This window comes from Phoca vitulina, unplaced genomic scaffold (genome assembly GCF_004348235.1).
Source record: "Phoca vitulina isolate PV1807 unplaced genomic scaffold, GSC_HSeal_1.0 scaffold11, whole genome shotgun sequence".
Classification (NCBI taxonomy): Eukaryota; Metazoa; Chordata; class Mammalia; order Carnivora; family Phocidae; genus Phoca; species Phoca vitulina.
This window is the reverse complement of record NW_022589714.1, coordinates 1,813,637-1,835,485: the sequence shown is the minus strand read 5'-3', so window position 1 is coordinate 1,835,485 and position 21,849 is coordinate 1,813,637. Positions and strand designations below refer to the sequence as shown.

General features: G+C 36.5%; 1 protein-coding gene across 2 annotated transcripts in view; it reads right to left on the bottom strand.

The window, feature by feature from the left end:
* The window catches only part of MAP3K7 (mitogen-activated protein kinase kinase kinase 7), a 68,928-nt gene extending 47,401 nt beyond the window's left edge, over window positions 1–21,527 (bottom strand). Inside the window, exons 1-5 of one of the 2 annotated variants that reach the window (XM_032409256.1) lie at window positions 21,178–21,527; window positions 7,683–7,793; window positions 4,890–4,955; window positions 4,346–4,391; window positions 3,097–3,235 (exon numbers count right to left, since the gene is read on the bottom strand). In XM_032409256.1, coding sequence (XP_032265147.1) covers window positions 3,097–3,235; window positions 4,346–4,391; window positions 4,890–4,955; window positions 7,683–7,793; window positions 21,178–21,297 — 482 coding nt within the window. In that variant the 5' untranslated portion in view covers window positions 21,298–21,527. The remainder of the gene's footprint in view (window positions 1–3,096; window positions 3,236–4,345; window positions 4,392–4,889; window positions 4,956–7,682; window positions 7,794–21,177) is intronic. The other variant, XM_032409257.1, reaches the window with a different exon arrangement.
* Window positions 21,528–21,849: the final 322 nt, after the last annotated feature.

The window sequence follows — 21,849 nt, the reverse complement described above, 5'->3', positions numbered from 1 at the left end:
ACTTAAGAGGTAATAGGGAGTATTATTTATTAAAAATAAAGAGGTTAAAAAAATAAAGAGGTAAGTATTTGAATACAGTGATATGAAAAGATGTCCATGTAAGTGAAAAAAAAGCAACATTATATACAGTATAACCCATACATGGTTAAAAAACAAAACAAAATAGTGGTTACTTTTGAGGAATAGGAGGCAGGGAAGACTTGCTTTATATTTTTCTAACTATTTGAATTTGTTTTTAATCACAAACATATATTATTTGAAAATAACAACATATAATTATTGAAGAAAAAAGTAAAATAAACCTATAAGGAAGAAGGAAAAAAATAGTCCTTAAAATCACCAAGTATTATACCCTTATTTAGGTTTTCCTCTCGATGACAAACAGAAATAAAGATAAGTTGTACCATCACACTGTAGTAATATTCAACAGCGGTATATGGGGTCCACTGAAATTAAAATTTTAATAAAGTCTTTGTATATAATTTTATACTAAAATGCTAACTGGAGAGATTATTTAGAAATTAGTTTCTTTTTAGTCCAACATGACTATGATAAACCAGATAAAGTGCTATACACATCTCCATAATGTGACAAATACTCCTATGATAACTGAAGTGGAAAGAATGCTAGGGGTATCTGGGTGGCTCAGTCGTTAAGCGTCTGCCTTCAGCTCAGGTCATGATCCCAGGATCCTGGGATCGAGCCCTGCATTGGGCTCCCTGCTCAGCCCCGCATCGGGCTCCCTGAAAAGCCTGCTTTTCCCTCTCCCACTCCCCCTGCCTGTATTCCCTCTCTTGCTGTCTGTCTCTGTCAAATAAATAAATAAAATCTTAAAAAAAAAAAAAAGTAAAGAATGCTAAATGCAATTTACCTTTATATGCACTGCAACAAAAAATATCCTGTTTTACTGTTCTTGTTCCAGCTCTAACTACTCTTTACCCAAGAAAAGAACTGTAACTGGTTTTCCTTGTTTCATCTTGGTAGATTCAAGATAATTTTCTGAATGACTTTTATATTATTATTATTTCAGAATTAGTACTCCTTCACTAAGATTTTAATAGGTCACCAGCCATGAGCATGACATTCAAGGCTCACTGAAATATGAACCTAAATGATCTTTGTAGGCTTATGTTCACAGGGCTGGAACCAAAAACACACTTTTATTTCCGAAGTACATGCGAATGAACCTGCAAAAGATGAATAAAATAGGGGCACAAGCACAAGTTGATATTATGTAAAATACCCAACCAAATCATCAGGTGCCTTCTTTATATGCCACTATGAGGAATTCTTCCTGACCACAGAATCCACAGGTTTTCTAGTGACAATAACATAATACGTGTGCTTGTATATATATAATTATATATGAAAACATAGTCATTTCAAAGAATTTTTTTTCCAGTACATTCTGAAAAATCAATTCTAACCCTAAAGCCCAGTTTGTATACTGGATGTCCCAAAGACAATCTGCAATACTATAGGATGAGTGCAACCATAAGGATGCCCAAGAGGAATGAATGACCTAAGCCAGACTTTCTGTAAATATACTGATGGTATTTATTAGCAAAAGGAAGAGTCTGTATCTACAAATGATTTTAGTAGGACATAACTGGTCCAATTAGGTTGGTTAAATAAATCTAATATTTATGGATTTATGGGGTATGGGTAGAGGGAGAATGAAGGTAGTCATTTTAGTTGTATAATTATGAATAGAAAAGATGTTGGAAAACTGAAAAGACCTCCTTTTGTGAGATATTTTCATGTATATTGTTTAACAATAGTCAGTTATTCCAAAGCCAAGATATGACATAATGCAGAAGAAAAAGGATACTTCTGAGAGTCCCATCTGATAGTTTTCTGGCTCTTCCAGGAAAAAGATGCTTTGTACCTGATGCTACTGGTCAATTTGTTGCTGGATAAGAGCTATGATTCTCATGAATTTGTTTTGATAATTCAGCTGTGTGTTATTAAGAGGAGCAAAAGAGGACTGAATCTTCATAAAAAGGAAAAAAAGACAAAGTGATTTCTTCTTCACTAGCCAAGATAGGTAGCTAAGCCAATAGCCTCAAGGAGTCAAGTTAAAAAAATAAAAGTGTCATGAATCTGGGTCTTAAACATTATTTGACCAGGGACCTGGGGAAAGAGAAATCAGTTTAAGCCTGAGAGTAGAAATACGGTACACTAGTGAGAACAGTCATTCCAAGAGCTGAAACCTATGTAGAATGTATCAGATTAGACATGAGAGTGACAAGTTGTACCCAGAAGGGATACTTTAAAGCTACCTGTATCAAGAGAATGCAATACTTGAGACTGATTTCCTACGGGAAACCTCTTATATGAGGACTGATGTGGTGACGGGGGAGTGGGGAGAGAGAGAATGGCATGTGGACTTTTTTTTTTTTTACTGTCACAAGTGGATAAAGAAGAAATAAAATCAGAGAGAAAAGGGGACAATACCACATGTATGTTTCCTTTAATTGAGTACCCATGCAAACAAAAAACCCCCAAAGTTTCAGCCTTTTAAAGTACTTATTTAGGGAGTTTTGAAGTTCTTTCAAAGTCCTAGGATCCTTAATATGAGGAAATCCAGAATATTTCAATTTCTACCCAGATGCCGGAAATATCCTTTTGCCTTCCTCTAAAATGGCAAATAATAACCACTCTGTAAATTTTAACCATTCTGTGAAGAATGTCTACTACATGTGGACATTGTACTAGCTATTAGGAATATAGTGGGGAATAAGACAAATTTGTTTCTGCTCTTACGGAACTGTCTGGGGGCAACAATATATACAGCAGGCACAAAATAAGATTTATAGGCTAACCAATTGTAGAAGTATGCTAATCTACAGCAGGAGTTATTAAAATAAAAATCTGACTAAAATTAAAATCCTACTAAAGACAACATTTTAAAATACAAGCTTAGATAAATGACTAAATAATGAAGGTGAGTTAAAAATAAACACTCTCAAACAAGCCAAAAGGGAAGAGAAAAGAGAAAGTCAAGTGCAACAATTAGCTTGAATTAGGAAGTGGGCGGGGGGGCTTGGAGGGGGTGGGAGAGACAGAGATAGACACCACACTATTAGAACTTACTTTGGTGGTTTCAGGTCCCTGTGAATTAGAGCTTTGGGTTGCATGCTGTGAAGATAAGCCACTCCTTGGGAACACTGTAAACACCAACTCATTGCATGGGCAGCAGTGTAATATGGCAATGGTTCAGCACCATGCAGCACTGCAAAAGAAAGGCACAAACTAAAAAGAACTTTATTGCATATAACAAAAGACACAAGGTGAATGTGAGCACTATTGGAACACATGACTGGGTATTTTTCTACACATGCTCCCATCAGTCCTGCTTTTAATTCTTTTCTAAATACAAAGATGGAAATATCTAATAATTTCAAATGGGTAACTACCACATAAGTACCTAAAATGTAATAGTACTTCTATTAAATGTTATACATACACTCTAGCAAAATTAATATGAATTACCACACTTTTCCACATTGACAGTCTTTCACACAATAATATAAATTATAAGCAATGTGATGGCATGCTACTGTAGGAGAGATACAGAGAAGTAGTACAAAAAGAAATAAAACAAAGTGTATCAAGATGTTTACAATTATGCTTTCTACAATAGCTAAAAACTAGAAATAGTTCAACCAAGTAAGACAATGGAGTATTAGAGATACCCATTAACAATGATGAACACATGAGCAGTAAATATAAATAAAAATTTAAGTAAAATGTTAATTTAAAAAATAAAATACAACCATTTATTTCATATAAAGGCAACAATTAATATATTTACTATATGGCTGGTGTTTCTTAAGAGTGAAAAAGTTAGTTCTGTTCTATAAAAATAACTAAATGACCTAGTTTCTTTCATTGTTATAATTAAAATGTTTTGTGAAGTGAGTTTTCACAATTTTATTTTTTGTAAAGACAGCAATTTAAGCAAAATGAAATGGAAGAAAGTATGGCTAAAGAGTTCTCAAATGAGGAGGCTCAAAGCTAAGAGAGGGCAAAAAGAAAAACATTAAAAGTATGAAGAGATTTTAAAATCTATTTAAAAAGCAAATTTTACTTTACTTAAATGCTTTTAACATCATGAAAAGTACCATCAATTGAAAAGATTGATATACTTAGACTTCTAAACTTCACATACTAATGTTGTAGCATCTCATTTTTTCATTTCTAATTTTAGATTTTTTTTAAATTACCTCCTTTTGAGATTCTGAAGGTAAACTGTGAAGAACATTAAGTAACTAACGGTTTGTATTAAAAGCTCTTCAATGATTTTACTCTGCTAGATAAAGACAGGTCTAATGACACTCACCATTATATAAAGAGCCCCCTTCAGCATATTCCATCACAAGACACACCTAAAAGAAACATATGTCAGTATAATAATTAACCACAGGGCTGTAACATCTTAGGTGACTTGAGAGATAACTGAGTTCAATCTTTAATTTTATAAATGCATTAAAAATTATTCTTTTGGTCCCCACTATGTGAATGGTACTAACGGAAAAAGAAGGGGATCTATGATCTAAGGCCTTGTCTTGTAGGGGCCCACTGTCTAAGAGTGGGGGTGTATGTAAAAACATAATTGCAAGTCCTCTGAGAACTTTCTCCAGTGCTGAGTAGATGCTGTCGCAGAACATCATAAGCCTCATAAGATGAGGTTATTGGATAAGACCACCCAAGATAACTCCCCTCCAATATACTGTGTTGCTAACAGACTAGAAACAAATATATAAAATCTAATTTTTTAAAAAAATAACATAGCAGATCAAAATAGTTTCATAAACTACACACCTGCAAACATTTACTATGTCAATGGTTATAAACAGGTGACAATGAAAAAGTGACAAACTTACGGGATTCAAGCAGGCTCCATATAGCTTTACAATATTAGGATGGTTCACACGGGATAACTGTCGAAGCTGTAACAAATTAAGGTTTCTTTTAAAAGATGCTAGCTTTTGAGGAACTGATTACATTACATCATTACAATTTCAGGGTGTACAAAACATCAGTTTAATCATTCAACAATCATTATTTACTATGTAGCAGGCACTGTGGTATAAATGGCTGCCCAGAATGGCAAAGATTCCCTGCCCTAGAGCTCTCACACTTTACTTGGGAGACAGGCATGTAAATAAATAATTAAGCCCAAATGCAAAGTGCTGTAACAGGAGTTATGAACAAGCCACGGTAAGTACAAATAAGAAAAAATAAACTTTAACAAGAAACATTAGGACACCATCTCAGAGATGGCACTGAACTTAGTTATCCAAGGCAGAAGAATCTATGTCACTGTCATCACCTTCAGAGCTATGGCTGCATAGTCTACCTAACTCTGTGCCAGGCCCTGGTGGGCACTTGATAGATTCTGTTTAATTCTCACAACTCTGCAAGAGCGGTATTGTCATTTCTACCTTTAAGAAAAACGGACCTTTAAGATAAGGCTCAGAGAGGGTTAAGTGAGCGGCTAAATATCCTACAGCTACCGCCAGGCTTTGAACTTTGGTCCATCTGACTTAAAATCTGCACTCTTTCTGCATATGTGTATTGTCTTCTCTATGTCCTTCTCCCATCTCTTGAATTAACTGCCTTCTGTCCATTCCCACGATCACTGCCTTAGTAATTCTTCCAACATGAACTGCGGCAGTAATTACTAGGGTATTTTCCTAGCTGTATTCCCTACTTCCTTGTGGTAGTACCAGGTACCTATGCAAATAGTCCTCCCCAATCCAAAGAATCACACCGAGGTCAGTGAGAGGTTTGGCTGTACTGTTTCTCTCTTGCTCTACACCTGAAACTTCTATTAATGTGTCCCTCCAAACTGCACCTTACTCTCTTTCTTCTCCTCTCTTTTCTGTCTTTTCCCCTCTCTTCCTCTTCTTCTCTATTATCCACACTATACTGCTGGCTCATATGAAGTCCACTAAGGTAAACCTTTTTACTATATGCTACTAGAAAGCTGTATTTCTCTACAGTGAACATTTGTGTATTTTCAGTCCTAACACAACAATTAATATCACTATTTATTATATTCATTTATTATACACAAACATATATTTATTATATTTCATCTTCTAAAGGTTTAGCACTGAGCTTTGGATAGCAGATTATGTAAGCATTTATTTCTGCTCCTTCCCCAAATCCCACCAAGATATTAAAGGCATTTTTTCAAGGCACAAATTCAGAAGGATGAAAAGAATGTGAAATGAGAAAATAGCACACATTTTTGGAAGTTGGAAAGCAAATGACTAGCAATAACTGACACAGCAGACTTAAAAAAAATGAGAAGTGAGCAGAAACTAGATTAAGCTCATAAAACCTCCAAAGGGTTGGGACTGGTGGTAGTACCAGGTACCTATGCAAATAAGCCAACAAAGGAACAGAGAGATTAGTTGAAAGGCAGACGAGATTCTCTTCCTTCCTGACTTCAGTTTAGTGACTGCCTCTTTATCATCCCAACAATTAGAGGTTGATTCTTTGGTATAACAAAGAGTCTCTGGATTGGGGGACACCAAACAAAACTAAGGGATGAGCTCAAAGTAGTTGCCTCTGAGAAGCAGAAAACTTGATGGGAGGAGGTCTAGGGGATTAAAGTTTTTAAAATAAGACTATGTGGAGAACTATTTGACAATCTGAATTACCTGTACATATAACCTCGATAAAATTTTTTTCATCCAAGCTATTATAATCTTTTTGACTCCTAATTCTTAGCATTTAACACATATGCTTTTAGCTAGTTTTGTGAAAGTGCCAATGCACTTTTAAACCTTATCTAAACCATAAACAAAAATCATGAATAAGGCAAGGCTGAGGCCACTCTTGGAGCATAGTACCAGAGATCATCTTTTCTTCATGAGGACCCCAAACTATCAGCATTTCTCAACTCATTCACTTAATTACAAAAATCCACTTTATCGTATCCTAAGTTTTCATTCTCCATATTATACATTTAAAAATATCATAAAGTATATTTGCAAGTTATAATTAAATACAATCACAGATATAAATTCAGAAAGGTTTGTAAGGTAAAGACCACTTATCCATTGGCCAATGAGGAAAAAAACCCACAAATTTAAGGAACTGCCATCATCTATTATACAGAATAGTATAAAATTAATAAAGAATAAATCTGACAATACAATTACTATTGATTATTGAATTCTCCTTCATCATCAAATCTGTAAGAGAACAGAGTTCTAGATTTTCATGCTAAATGAGAAAAAAATTAAATTTGAAATTATTTCCCTGTAAAGTGATCTCATTTGAATTTCTAAAAATATTCAGTCAAAAATGAATGCATAAAATTTCCCTTCTTAATTTTAGATAATGGGAGAGAATACCATTTCCTTTCTATTTTAAAATTTAAATCCTATGCCTTGAAATAGATCTGAATTACACGGATGAGACTGTATTTTAATTCAGGGATGAATTCATTTATGTAGTTAAGAGTCTTCGCCCCCCAATTTTTAATCAGAATTAAGAGTGTGAATGAAAAATGTTTCTACAGCATTATCTTTGGTTCAACCAAATTGCTGAGGTTCAAGTATACAGAGAAATGACAACTGGGAAACAACTTTTTCATAATATTAAATTCACAGAGTATCTTAGGTAAAGAATTATATATTAGAAACAACAATTCAACTTACCTCTACAATAAAAGCTTTCCTCTCAGATTCACTTTCTATTTGTTTAATAGCAACATCTTTTGCTCTCCACTTAGCTTTGCAAACCACTCCAAAGGCTCCTCTTCCAACAACCTGAGTTAAAACAAAAACAAAAATACCCATGAGAATCAGAAATAAATAGATCCTGCTCAACATATAAACACTGAAGCCGACGTGAAAGACTTATTAAAAGATTTAGAAATCATCACTATCTGGATTTGCCACCGAGCAAGTATAAAGTTTCAATAAAGTGAAGAAATAATGAAATGAACTTATCTCTATCTTTTTGAAAGTTTATGGTTTAGACAGCTCTTCACTGTCAGGTAAAACCAAACAAACAACAAAGACTCCTGGAGCAAGGAAACAAATTAAAACAGGCAAGATGAGGGAGAGGATAGAAAGATGATATTTGGGAAAATAAATATAAAAAGCAAGAACATATAATCAATGTTTTTAAGCTATTTAAAAACAGCTTTTGAATAATTCAGTAGGGGTATGAAATGGAGGTGAAAGGATAAAAATACAGATGATAAAAGACTGGCCACTGTGAAGGAAAACAAATCATGGTATCACCTATACAACAGAATACATTCGTCAAGAGAAATAAATGAACTACTAATTGATACATGCTACAATGTGGATGAACACACTATGCTAAGTGAAAGAAGCTAGACATAAGAAACCACATACTGTATGATTCCATTGACATGAAAAGACAAATCCACAGAAACAGAAAGTAGATCAGTGGTTGCTTGGTACTGACAGTGAAAACTGGGATTAACTGTAAATGGGTAGGATGAATATGAATTAAGGGGATGAAAATGTCTGAAAACTGATTTATGGTGATAGTTGCATAACTTGGTAAATTTGTACAAATGGCTAAACAGGTCAAGTGAATGAATTTTATGATATGTAAAATATCTCATTAAAGTTATTTTTGAAAGTTCTAAAGTAAAGATTGGCCATATGTTGTATTACTATTGACAGCTAAGTGATGGGTACCTCATGGGTTCATTGCTCTCTCACACTATGTTTTCTACTTTCACATATGTTTGAAATTTGCCATAAAATAAAATCAACAAAAGAACAGTTTTGATCCTTGTAAAACAAAATCATTAGATTTTTATCACTGTAAAGGATCTTAGTTAAGTGTCATCTACTCCAATTTTTCAGCTTCCAATGTATCTAAGTACTTTGTGTCAATGTTTTTCCTTAAGTGAAATATCTACCTCTCCGTACATCTCTCATTTATGATGTACTTTCTATGTAGTGCTTTACATACATTACCTCATTTACACAACCACAGGAGATAGGTACTAATGCTATTCTTATTTTACAGATAAAGTAACCTAGTTTTAAAGTAAACTAACTTGTCCAAGTAAAGAGCAGTTTGATGCCAGACAGTTTAACACCAGAATGTTAAGGATCCTAATATACACACATATATCTCTATTCTATGTCAGAAAAGTACCAGTTATCTTTCCTCGGAGAAATTTTCACTTTAGACAAACTTACAAGAACAAATCCCTGGGCACAAAGCTCTTCTGTAACAAAGCTGGCTATACTTACATCAGAACTCTTTTTAGAGTAAGAAGAAAGTGCTAATAACTACCAGGACAGTAGCTTGAAACTGGGATGTATGGCTACTCTAGCCATAGCTCAAATTCTATTTCATACATTACACAAAGCAGTATGGATATTTCTCATGTTAAATAATGTATAAAACTACCCAAATGGTTAACCATGTACCAGGTACTAGTCTATGCACTTTTCATGCATTAACACATTCTTCTCTATTTTATTTTGTCATCTCTAAGTATTTTTTTAAGTTTTTAATTTTAATTCCAGAATAGTTAACATACACTGTTATATTAGTTTCAGGTGTACAATATAGTGATTCAACAATCCTACACATTATTCAGTGCTCATCATGGTAAGTGTACTCTTTAATCCCTGTCACCTATTTCACCCATCCCCTCTGGTAACCATGTTTGTTCTCTACAGTTAAGAGTATGTTTCTTGGGGGCACCTGGGTGGCTCAGTCGTTAAGCGTCTGCCTTCGGCTCAGGTCATGATCCCAGGGTCATGGAATTGAGCCCCGCATCTGGCTCCCTGCTCGGCGGGAAGCCTCCTTCTCCCACTCCCACTCCCCCTGCTTGTGTTCCGTCTCGCTCTCTGTCAAATAAATAAAAATCTTAAAAAAAAAAAAAGAGTCTGTTTCTTCGTTTGTCTTTTTATTTTTCCTTGGTTCGTTTGTTTTGTTTCTTAAATTCCACATATGAGTGAAACCATATGATATTTGTCTTTGACTGATTAGCTTGGCAGAATACTCTCTGGCTATATCCAGGTTGTTGCAAATGGCAAGATTTCATTCTTTTTTATGGCTGAATAATATTCCAGTGTGTGTGTGTGTGTATACGTACACACACATCATCTTTATCCATTTGTCAGTCGATAGACACTTAGGCTACTTCCATATCTTGGCTATTGTAAATAATGCTGCAATAAACCTGGAGGGGGCATGTATCCCTTTGAATTAGTGTTTTCATATTTTTTGGGTAAATACCCAGTAGTGCAATTACTGAATCACAGGGTAGTTCTATTTTTAACTTTTTAAAGAACTTCTGTACTGTTTTCCACAGTGGCTATACCAGTTTGCATTCCCACCAACAGTGCATGAGGGTTCCTTTTTCTCCACATCCTCACCAATACTTGCTCTTTCTTGTTGTTTTTGATTTTAGCCACTCTGACAGATGTGAGGTGATATCTCATTATAGTTTTGAACTGCATTTCTCTGATGATGAGTCATGTTGATCATATTTTCATGTGTCTGTTTGGCCATCTGTATGTCTTCTTTGGAGAAATGTCTGTTCATGTCTTTGGCCCATTTTTTAATTGGGTTGTTTTTGGGTGGTGAGTTATACCTCTTGTAAGAGAAAGAAACCAACATCAGTCATTTGCACTAGTCATCCAGTTACTTTAACATGAATGGGTACTGGCTAAACCTGGCACCATCAGAGTAAGGGAAAGAGCACATCTGGGCTCTAAACCCCAACAGACTTGAGTTTGAATATAGGTTCTGTCTACCTATTACCTATTAATGCTGGGGAGATTAACATCTCTGCGCTTCTGTTTTCTCAACAGTAAAAGGAAGATGCTTACAGTGTCCTCCGTGATATTTATAGGGTTCATAAGAAAGCCAAAGCCATGCATTTTCTTAAATCCTACAAAAGAATAAGTGCTTAGAGTTAGGTATGAATCAGTGTAAGGAGCTATATTATTCATTTCTCTCACAATTAGCCATAATAAATAGCAAACAGGTCCTGAAACAAATTTCAACTTTATGGCAACATTAGGCTAAGAAGGTATGGATGGAGACCAGACTATCTATTGATATTACTATGAGATAATGATTATGAATTTAAAATATTCTTCAACCATGTATTTAAAAATACCTCACAGCAACTGGTACTTAGTAGGTCTCCTCCTGTTTCATTTTCCTATTCTCAGGAACGTCCATGCAGGAATTCCAAACATTACATTTGTGGATCATTCACTTGTCACAAAAACTGTTAGGTGTTGTATGACTAGTTGTGATCCACAAGTGCCATCTAGTGCTGAGATAATGGCTGAGTCTGAATTTTCAACTTAAAATCATGGGAACATAATGTGGACAAATGAGGACATGATAAACTTTCCTCCATTTGCTTAAGGAAGCAATTTTTGGGAATACTTTGAAATATAAAACAGGCATATATATGTAAGATGAGGGCCCATGGCTTTAAGAAGCCTCCACTCATGTTAGGGCTATAAGATACTTCACATATATAGTGAAACAACAGATACAAAATGATAGTAAAGGAAGTATAAGATATCTAAAGGTTGTATACATAAACTGAAATGCATGATAAAAAAAAATAACTGCTATGAATTCAAAGGAGTGACGTTAGAAGCACAGAGTCAATGCTTAAAGAATTAAATTTCTGTGTATCTAATGATTCTGATCGCCAATTCCAGTGAATGAAGGGGACTTTCTCCACACCACCAAGCAATGCTCAGATACCAGCTGCGTATCTTACAATTCAGTTCAATTCTGACACTACCTACCTGGACATAGCATCAGATCCTGCAGGTTAAGGGCTCAGTTCTATAAGACTGCCCCTTCCTCCCACAAACTTCAGATGCCAGTCACAAGCCCAGGTGTCACTTGTGCTTCTGACCAATGGTTACAGATTGGAGGTTCCAATGACTCCCTCCTTGGGGTCACTTAATTTGCTAGAATGGCTCATAAAAAAACATTTTACTTACTAGATTACCAGTTTATTATAAAAGGATATAACTCGGGAACCGCCAGATGAAGAGAACCATAGGGTAAGGTATGCGGAAAGGGTGCAGAGCTTCCGTGAGCTCTCCAGGCAAGCCACTCTCCTAGCACCTCTACGTGTTCACCAACCTGGAAGTTCTCTAAACACTGTTCTTTTGGATTTTTATAGAGGCTTCATTAGACAGGTATGATTGATTAAATCTTTGGTCACTGGCAAGTGATCTGACCTCCAGCCTCTCTCCTTTTATCTCCTCTCCCCTCCTTGGAGGTCAGGGGTATGGAACTGAAAGTTCCAACCTTCTAATCACAAAGTAGGTTCTCCTAGCACCAGCTCCCATCCTTTGGTAGGGTTCAAAAGTAGCCTCATTAACATAACAGAAAGAGAGAGAGAGATAGAGAGAGAAACATTTTTATATCTCTCTTCACTTAGGAACTTCTGAGGGTTTTGGGAGCTGTGAGCCAGGAACTGTGAAAAAGGCCAAATATATATAAGAAATATACTATTTGGTCATTCAGAATGCAGTATCAAAAAAACCTCCCATCTTCTCAAAAGGCATAAATGTAGAGACATTAGGAGTAACAAGAAATAAAAATAAAGAACTGACCTTGTGAGATAGAGAAATAATAAGACAAAACAACAGTGTTAAAATAATTTTTTAAATACTTAACAGCTGAAGTGAGCCAAAGGTGAGTCTGTGATAGTGGTTGAAGAAACACCCCCTCCCCTTCAGGGATAGGCTTAGGGATTCAGGATAGGTTTAGGGATTTGAGGGCAGAAAGGACTTATCCCTCCCACTTCTCAAAGAGATCCCTAAGAGAGGGCAGCCTCATGCAGCTTAGCTAACAAGGGAAGCTACAGATGATTGAGAATGCAAGGCAGACAGACAAAGGGAGGCCCTACTCAGGTTCTCTCAGCCCCAAGAGAACATGGAAATGATACAAAAAACTCTTGCCAAGAGAGAAGTGAGGCAACTGAAAATTAGAGTTTTCTGAACTGTTGGAAGGAGGCTATTGTAGAGCAAACTGTTGGAACCTATCATCACAGGCTGTGGGATGGTAGATAACTCAAACACCGGGAGCTAAATGCAGAGCTCAGCTGAGTTTTGGAGAATCAATGAAAGCCAAGGGGGAAGGCCTAGTCAGTAAACAAGAGAGAAATAGGTAAGTTCTCCTTTCAAAATGGGTAATGGTGAGGTTCATGCCAAGAGAATAATGAACTTCATTTGTTTACTCCTTACACCAGTAGTTTTTGAATGTCTACTATATCCAGCTATGATTTAGGATACCAGAGATACAGCAATAAATAAGACAAAGGCTCTGATCTACATGGAATGTGCTTTTAATGAAGGGAGGTGGGGGGGGGGGGAAGACAGTCAATAGACAAAAAGATGAATGAGAAAAATATCAGATTGCAAAAAAATGCCATGTAGAAAACAAAAAATGAGGATGATAGGACAAAGAGACTAGTGGAAACTTTGGGATGGACAGTATGCAAGGCCATCTGAGGAGGTTACTAACTTGATATCTGAATGATACAAGGAACCAATCAAAGAAGAAGAAACAAGTAATGTGAAGGCCCTAAGGAGGGGTGGAAATAATCCCTGACTCCCTATTCAACAATATTTGAACTCCATCTATAGACTAGGTGGTATCCTAGACACTCAAGATACAGAAGTGAACGAAATAAACCATAATCCTTGTTCCTACTGCTTATATTCTTGTGGAGAGAGACAAACAAAGAGGAAGCAAGATATACAAGAAAACACATATATTTTAGTAAATAACAAGTGTGCTAAGAAGAAAAGGAGAAAAATCTTGTGTGTACACACATGTATGCACTACCCACCCTGCCAATTTTAAACAGGGTAGTCCTGTAAAGCTGCACTGAGAAAGGTAACATTTTAGTGATGACCTAGAGAAACACTTGGAGGGTTTGGTGTGGGCAGTGCATAGTGGGAGAAGGGAAGAGTGATGCAAGATAAGGCTGGAGAGACAGGCACAGTCTGGATCCTGAATGGCTCTCTGCATCACAAAAAGGAGTTTGGATTTCAGTCTAAGTGCAATGGGAAGCAACAGGAGGAATTTAAGAAGGAAAGATGTGATATGATTTTTATTAAAAAAATCATTCTAGCTCTTACATGAAAAATGGATTGTAGGGAAGCTAGAATATATCGAGAGACTAGATAGGAGGCTATTATCGCAGCTTAAGCCAGAGAGAGTAGCTGTGAGGACAAGACTGATGGTAGTGCAGAAAAATGGGCGGATCTGGGATATGTTTGATAGTTAGGGTTAAATGAGCTCGTGAGCACGTGAGTGGGGAGCTCAGGTGGTTAAGCGCCTGCCTTCAGCTCAGGTCATGATCTCAGGGTCCTGGGATTGAGCCCCTCATCAGGCTCCTTGCTCAGTGGAGAGTTTGCTTCTCCCTCTCCCTCTGCTCCTCCTTCCCCACTTACGCTTCTTTCTCTCTCTCTGTCTCAAATTAAAAAGAAAAAAAACAAAGAGCTTGCTGATGGTCTGCACAAAGCAAGATGGGTGGAGAGAAGGGATGAATCAAGGATAATGTCTAGATTAGGCAACAGCTTAATGAAGAAAAACAAAGAATGGAGCAAGCAGATTTTTTTTTTTTAAGATAACACATTTAGCAACTAAATAACAGCATTTAGTTGGTTATTTCTAGTCAATCAACTGGGTCAGATTACCAAAAAATAGTATCTAAATAATGGGGCCTCGGAACTGAGTTCTGAAGAACTTCAACATCTAGAACACAGAGGAGATAGAACCAGCAAAAACTGGGAAGGAACAGTCAATAATGTAGCAGGCAAACCAGAAGAGTGTCACAAGAAGCCAAGGGAAGACTTCTAAAAAGAAAGCAAATGCGAAAACAGCAAAAGCATTACTTCAATGGCTCTCAAAGTGTGGTCTCTGGATCAAAAGCATCAGCATCACTTGGGTATTTGTGAGAAATATAAATTCTAAGGTTCCAACCCAGAAGTGCTGAGTCTGAGGGTAGGGTCCAGCAATCTGTGTTTTAATAAGCTCTTCAAGTGATTCTGGTTTGAGAACAACTTTAGGTTATATTAAAAACATAATTAACAGTGAAACAAAATACTCTGGTGGAAGCCATCAGAGACCAGTTGATATTATCTATGAAAGTTGTCCAGAGCACTAAGAGGCCATCTTGGGCATGAAGAAAGGAAAAGGGGAATTCTTGTGAGCAACCCAATGTTCTTCTTGACATACAGTAGGTCAGTATAAATGAGTGGCACAGATGTCAAATTGATACACATTGGCAACTGAGGTAAACAATGAAAAACCTAATATTCAAATTACAAAACAAGGAAAGGAAGTCACTTTTTACTTACTACCAAATTTCTAATTCAAGTTGACAAATCAAATATGCTTTTTGGATTGCATTCATATCCAAATAACATAAGTTTCTTTAACACATTATCATTAACAATTATTTTGAATGACTGCTTTCCCCAAAGACCAATTTTCAGCAAGTGTGTAAAAAAGGGCACACATCCAAATTACAAGTTATCTCCCCCATCACACACATCCATACAAAACGGCAAACCCAGAAATAAATATTAGATATTTTTCACAATCCCTCATCTGTAAAAATAGAACAGAGGAATGCAAAGAGGACTTTGGTTTTAAAAGGGAAGTTAATTTAGAAATATTTCCTCCTAAATTTATGAATGTTTTCTAAATTAAAATGTTGTTAGATTAATTCTCTTATGATATGCATCTTTCCCCCTGTGGTGTAGTCTTCTAGGTTCTGGGTCCAAAACTTTAGTTTCATATAGTAAAGCAGATTTAAATGTAATTTTTAAGTAAAAAATAGAACAGAAGAATATGAGAGAAAGTGTGAATATTTCCATGCAATTAATATTAAAAAACATAAATATCAAAATCAGAATTCATTCTGTGTGTGTGTTTAAAGAAAGCAACTCCTTTAATAACTAATTTCTTTAGGATGGAAGACTATTCCTTCATCCAAGTCATGTTATTAAAAACAAATGAACAGAGCGCCTGGGTGGCTCAGTTGGTTGAGCGACTGCCTTCGGCTCAGGTCATGATCCTGGAGTCCCTGGATCGAGCCACGCATCAGGCTCCCTGCTCGCGAGGAGCCTGCTTCTCCCTCTAACCCTCCCCCCTCTCATGTACTCTGTCTCTCTCTCTCATTCTCGCTCTCTCAAATAAATAAATCTTTAAAAAATAAAAACAAATGAACAAAAAACCCACCTAAGTTATACAAAATGGAAAAGGATGCCCATATGCTCTTAATTTACTATGAAGTAATTCTTCTTAATTGTCCCCAATTCATGTTATTTTTAGTTCAGTGACTATAGTTGTCACTTTGATTTGGCCCTGCTTGGTGGACTATGTGAATGGACCCTGGCTATGCTGCCACTGCTCTGGCTAGAAATATGGAACATGACAGAACAAGCATAGATCTTACGTTTATTCATTAGAACTTAGAGCCTCCAACTATTTCAGAACTTAGAACTTCAATATCTATTAATAAACTGTGGCAGAGCAGAACTCCCATCTGCTGACAAGACAGGGTTGATAACATAAAAGTAAAGCTTTGATTATTCAAACTTACTTTTGAATTTTCACGCAGTCTTTTAAAACCTGCCATAGACATCTGACCCAGTTAGTAGGCCTTTCTTTCAAATAATATGCCCATGTCATCTTTTAAGCCACACACACACAATATAAGTTATCGTGTGCTTCTCTCTTCACTGCTAACAATTTCAGATTTCTAATGAAACCAATGATCATTAAGTTTCATATGGAAGAGTTTATTAATAATTCTGGATATCCACAATTAAATACTAACACATTTATAGACTCAGTTTTTTCACGCCACTATAAACAAGGTTTTTCTCCATTATCAGTTGCCCATATACTTCTAAAACTACAAAATATACATCGTTGCCAAAGTTCTTTCTACACTTCCCTTTAAAACAAAACGTTTGGGTCTCTATAATGAAGCTTAACAACATATAAATACTGTACTGATTATATGTGCCTTGCTCATATTATACTTTATGTCAGCACTGTAGGTCTCCCTTTTAAAAAGCAGCCACGCCAAAGAGGGTCTTTTTAGGATTTTAGTGAAAGCACACTAATACATGGTTTACTTATAGCATCTACCCTTTACAGCATTTTTAAAACCCCTGCTAAACAAACTTATTTGCTAGGTATAATGGAGTATAACGGAATCAACATTTGGATAGAGAATCAGATTTCTAGTTTAAATGCTGCCTTAGCCAAATCACATACTTACTGTAACCTCTGGTTTTATCACATGCAGTATAAAAGAACTGGATGAGCACTAAATCCACATGATTATGCAGTGATAACTTCAACTACTCATTCAACAAATATTTATAGAAAAACTAGGTTCTCTACACATTGGTGTTTACAAGTGTGAATAAGGCACCTTACATTTTGCTGGGGGATACACAATTTTGCTTACTGGTTAAGTGCCACAAAGGATAACAGAACTGACGAAGATCTAGGTTACTCAGGGCAAGTTTCCCTAAGGAATAAACATTTGAGGTGGGACTTGGTGAGAGGAGCCAGCCATGTGAAGTTCTTGGGGGAAGAGCATTCTAGGCAGAGGAACAAGTGCAAAGACAATTCACCTTTGTGCCTTTACCAATCTATGATGCTTACCTTATTCAAAATCTGGTTTCAAACTACTTTCCATTCAATGAAGTCTTCTGTGATTAACCCTACTTTCAAATTATGGCTTCAATGCACAGTTATCTATAGCCACAGTTTTAAATTCATGGTTCTGAAAATGTTAATTATTAACTGTTCTGTGTTTATTCTAGTCTCACAATAAGTCAAAAATTTCAAGAGAATCCTAGCATTCTTCTATTCATCTTCCACAGTATCTTAGCTGTATTCTACACAGAAGAGAATGCTCATTAAATGTGTAGGACCAACCACTGTAAAGAAAATCAGTATTTTGTTTCTCCATTCCCAGAATAAGGTTTGGTCAGAGCGCTTCAAAAAGAAGTAAAGCAACACTGTATATCTAGAAGAAAGAGCAACTAACTCATGAGTGAGAAATCTCAAATTCGATTCCCAGCTCTACCATTTACTTAGACATGAGGTTTCTAGTAAATCAAACTCTATGACCATTTGTCAATATCTGTAAAATGGGGATATTTGTCCTGCCTAACCAGGGTTGGTTGGTCACCAACTACATTCCACAAGAGATCATGTAGAGCTTACTGTGGAAACAGAGCAAAAATACTGGAAATAATGAATGTGTTTTCATTTTAGAACTGGAAGAGACCTTAAATGATCATGTTTAATCCTTCATTTCACATGAGAAGTCAGACACCCAGAAAAACTAGGTTACCTGCTCAAGGCTACAGAAATATATTATGGTAGAATCAGTATGGCATTCAATTTTTTAAAATACCCAGCCCAATACACTTTTTACCACACCGCACTGCCTTTACCATTTTTTGCAACCTAGTCTTCAATGTACATACCTCACAATTTATTCTAACATTCTCTTCCAGAATGGTAAAAACTAGGTGGCTTAAAAAAAAAGTTTTTAAGGTTTCTGAGGCTGAGACCTCACATAATTTGAGGTCTCTGGTTTCTGAGGCTGAGACCTCACATAATTTGATATCAGAACTGAATTTAGGAAGTGCAGCCCTGGTATTACTGAGTCATAAGATTAGGAATGTAAGGATTACAATCAGCTGATGCCTTAAAAATATGCACTAAAATATCTACTAAATGACTGCATATTTGGTCTGTGGTTGGAGTATTTTTCTTACACAGTTTCTAACTGAATCAACATAATGCTGCTTCAATTACATTGTCATTTAAGAAATACAGAATATAATTTTATTTATAGACAATGTATTTGTACTATTTAAAATACTAAAAGCAATGTAAAATACTTTCTGTTTCTGGTCATTTTCTTTGTTCTCTTATTTTTGATTTTAATCTAGAAGCAAAATCTAAGTTGAGAAATAGTTATTAACTGAATGCCTATAGTACTCTGGATTATATAACACTGTTTTAATGTGTGCAAGTAAATGTAATGGGAATTATGTAATGTTTTCAACATTAGAAAGGTCCAAATTCAATCTTTAAAGTGAAAATAAATGGGGTATTAAAAAATGAAAACTAAACTAAATAACCAGCTAATTTTAGAAATTTTCATCTGAAAACAAAAATTTACTCCTCAGGAATGTCCTAAGTATACTCATAAAGAAAGGTTGAAACAATATCTAAACTGAAAGAAAAATCTTTAGAAACATAAAACTTCATCAGAAGTTAAATAGCTTTCCGCAAAGAGCAGTAAAATGATGAATGTCCCCTCAGTAACTTCCATTCTTCCAAAAGGCAATAATGTAAAATGCTTTAGAAAGTAGTGTGAGAAAATGAAGGTTGTAAGAATCAAATGATGTAAGTCTGTGAAAGCATTTAGTAGTACAAGTTATTATTATATAACAATTTGTAGTCTACAAGTACAGCAGTTTGCCACAGAGTAGACGTAAATGCTTATTTAAAAACTGCAATTCTTTTATACTGACTCATTGAATTTTTCTTAAAAAAGAAAGTTAGCCATGAAAGTGGATCAACTATCCACTTCTGAAAAAGGAATTTATCATAGCCTCAATAGAAAACACACACCCCATACACACAAATAAATTCCCTCCTCTTTCCAAAATATGGGTCCTTCTTTTAGCCATGTGACCTTAAAGAGGGTCACTGTTCCTCTCTGGAACTCAGTTTTCTAGTAGTAAGTGTCAGGTACCATGTTGGGTGTTTTGATTTTATTGCCTAATAAGGAAGTATACAGATAAAATTAAATAGAAATTATTATCCCTGTTTTATAGTTAAGGAATAAAGCTATAATGCTCAAAGGGATTAGTTAGGAAACTTGCTTCAAATCACACTGCTAATAAGTAGTATACCTGATATATTGAACCTTCTAACTCCAAAGGCCTTGTTTATGCTACCTTGTAAAATGAGGCTGTTCTCAATGATTACTTTATGCCATAAAAAGATATGATTAAGGAATCCATTTTCTTCCAAAACATGCATAGAAAAAAAAAATTATTTGTTGAATGATAATTATCTCACCACTTTAGCTTGCCACTGCCTAAAAATAATTTTGGATTTTTAAAGTAGAGATAACTCGTTGAAAGTCTATAACATAGGATACACAGTATTCTTTATGGCATATATACTGCAAAGTATTTAATAAATTTTAAAAATGAAGAATAAATGGTAACTGATACTATGTTCAACTAAAGCTTTAACACTTTCTAAAGTGTATCTTTAAAATATATATAGTTTTTACTTTTCTAAATTTTGTGGTCCTTAGAACCAATCTACTCTGTATATTTGAAAACAAACAACATGTTAAAAGCACATTACTATCTTTCTCTAAGATAACTTAATACAGAATAAAAAATGATTTGGATTTTCTAACAGCGATTTCTGGTTTGGTGTTATATTGTGGTTGTCACCGAAATCATTATCTCTTCGGAATATGCTACCTTGAAACATTTTTTCATCGTAGTTTACATTACTAATGGTAAAATTTATCCAAATTAGTCCAAGTGAAGGCAGACCATTTAATATTATGACTACTGCTCTATAGAATCGGCGAAACAGAACCATTCGGTAGTTGGGGAAACACTTTATTTAGACATGATGATATATTTATTTATCAAGCATTTATTGAACACACATTACGTACCAGGCACTGAGCTATAAGTCGAACATAATACAATCGCTGCCCCTTAAGAACACCAAATCTCAGTGAACTGCAACTCCAAAACGACCATGGTCTTCGATGAATTTACCACATACATATATTTAAGAACTGGTGGACCACACCATCTCACCAGTTCATCCTGCTGTTTCAGATGATCGAACTCCAGGCACCGGACCAAACACAAAAGTGCCGAAGCGAGGAAAAAGTAAGCTTTCCCAGAGCATCTGAAGGCAAAATCTCCTCTATACTCAGCCTGTGTGGGGACTCCCGGGTGGACCCAACGGGGCCCAGAGAATCAGACGGGCCGGGGGAGGCACCTTAAGAGTCGGGACCACGCAAAGGCCGGTTCCCGTGCCCCCGTGCCGGGCCTCACTCACCTCTTCCACCTCGATCTCCTTGTAGTCGATCTCTTCAAAGTTGAGGACTTGGGAGGGGGCTTCGATCATCTCACCAGCCGAAGACGAAGAAGAGGAGGAAGCAGCGGAGGCTGTAGACATGATCCCTCGCGAAGCCCGGGGGGCCCGGGGAGGCTGCCACCCGGACACTCCGGGGGAGCCCCGCGCCCACCCGCCTCCGGACCGACCTTCAGACTGAAGCCACGGCTATCCGTGGCGGGTACACGGACAGTGGCCACAGCCGAGTCCCGGCTCCGGCTCCGCTGCGTTTTCCGCCGCCGGGCCCCGCCCACTGAACTTCCGGTTCCGGCCTGAAATCGGAAATTGGAGGAGGGCTGTGAGCTCAAGAAAGGGGAGGGGAGAATTTTGTGACTGAGACAGGGAAAGGAAGGACAGATTGGGGGTGGGGTGGGTGAGAGTGAGTGGCGGGCTTGGAACTGCAGAACAAATTTCGCGAGATCTTTATTAAAGGGCCTCAGCATCGGGTGATACCGCGAGAGCTGATGCGCTGACGTAATTAAAATGCGCGAACGGAAGTGGCGCGGAGTACGACGGAATATTAATGCGGTTGGTCGTTCAGAGACCAGCGGGAAAGATAAAAACTAAGGTTTCAACTCTGGTAAACTGTGTTAGGGCTCCGCTCCCTTTTGTCTC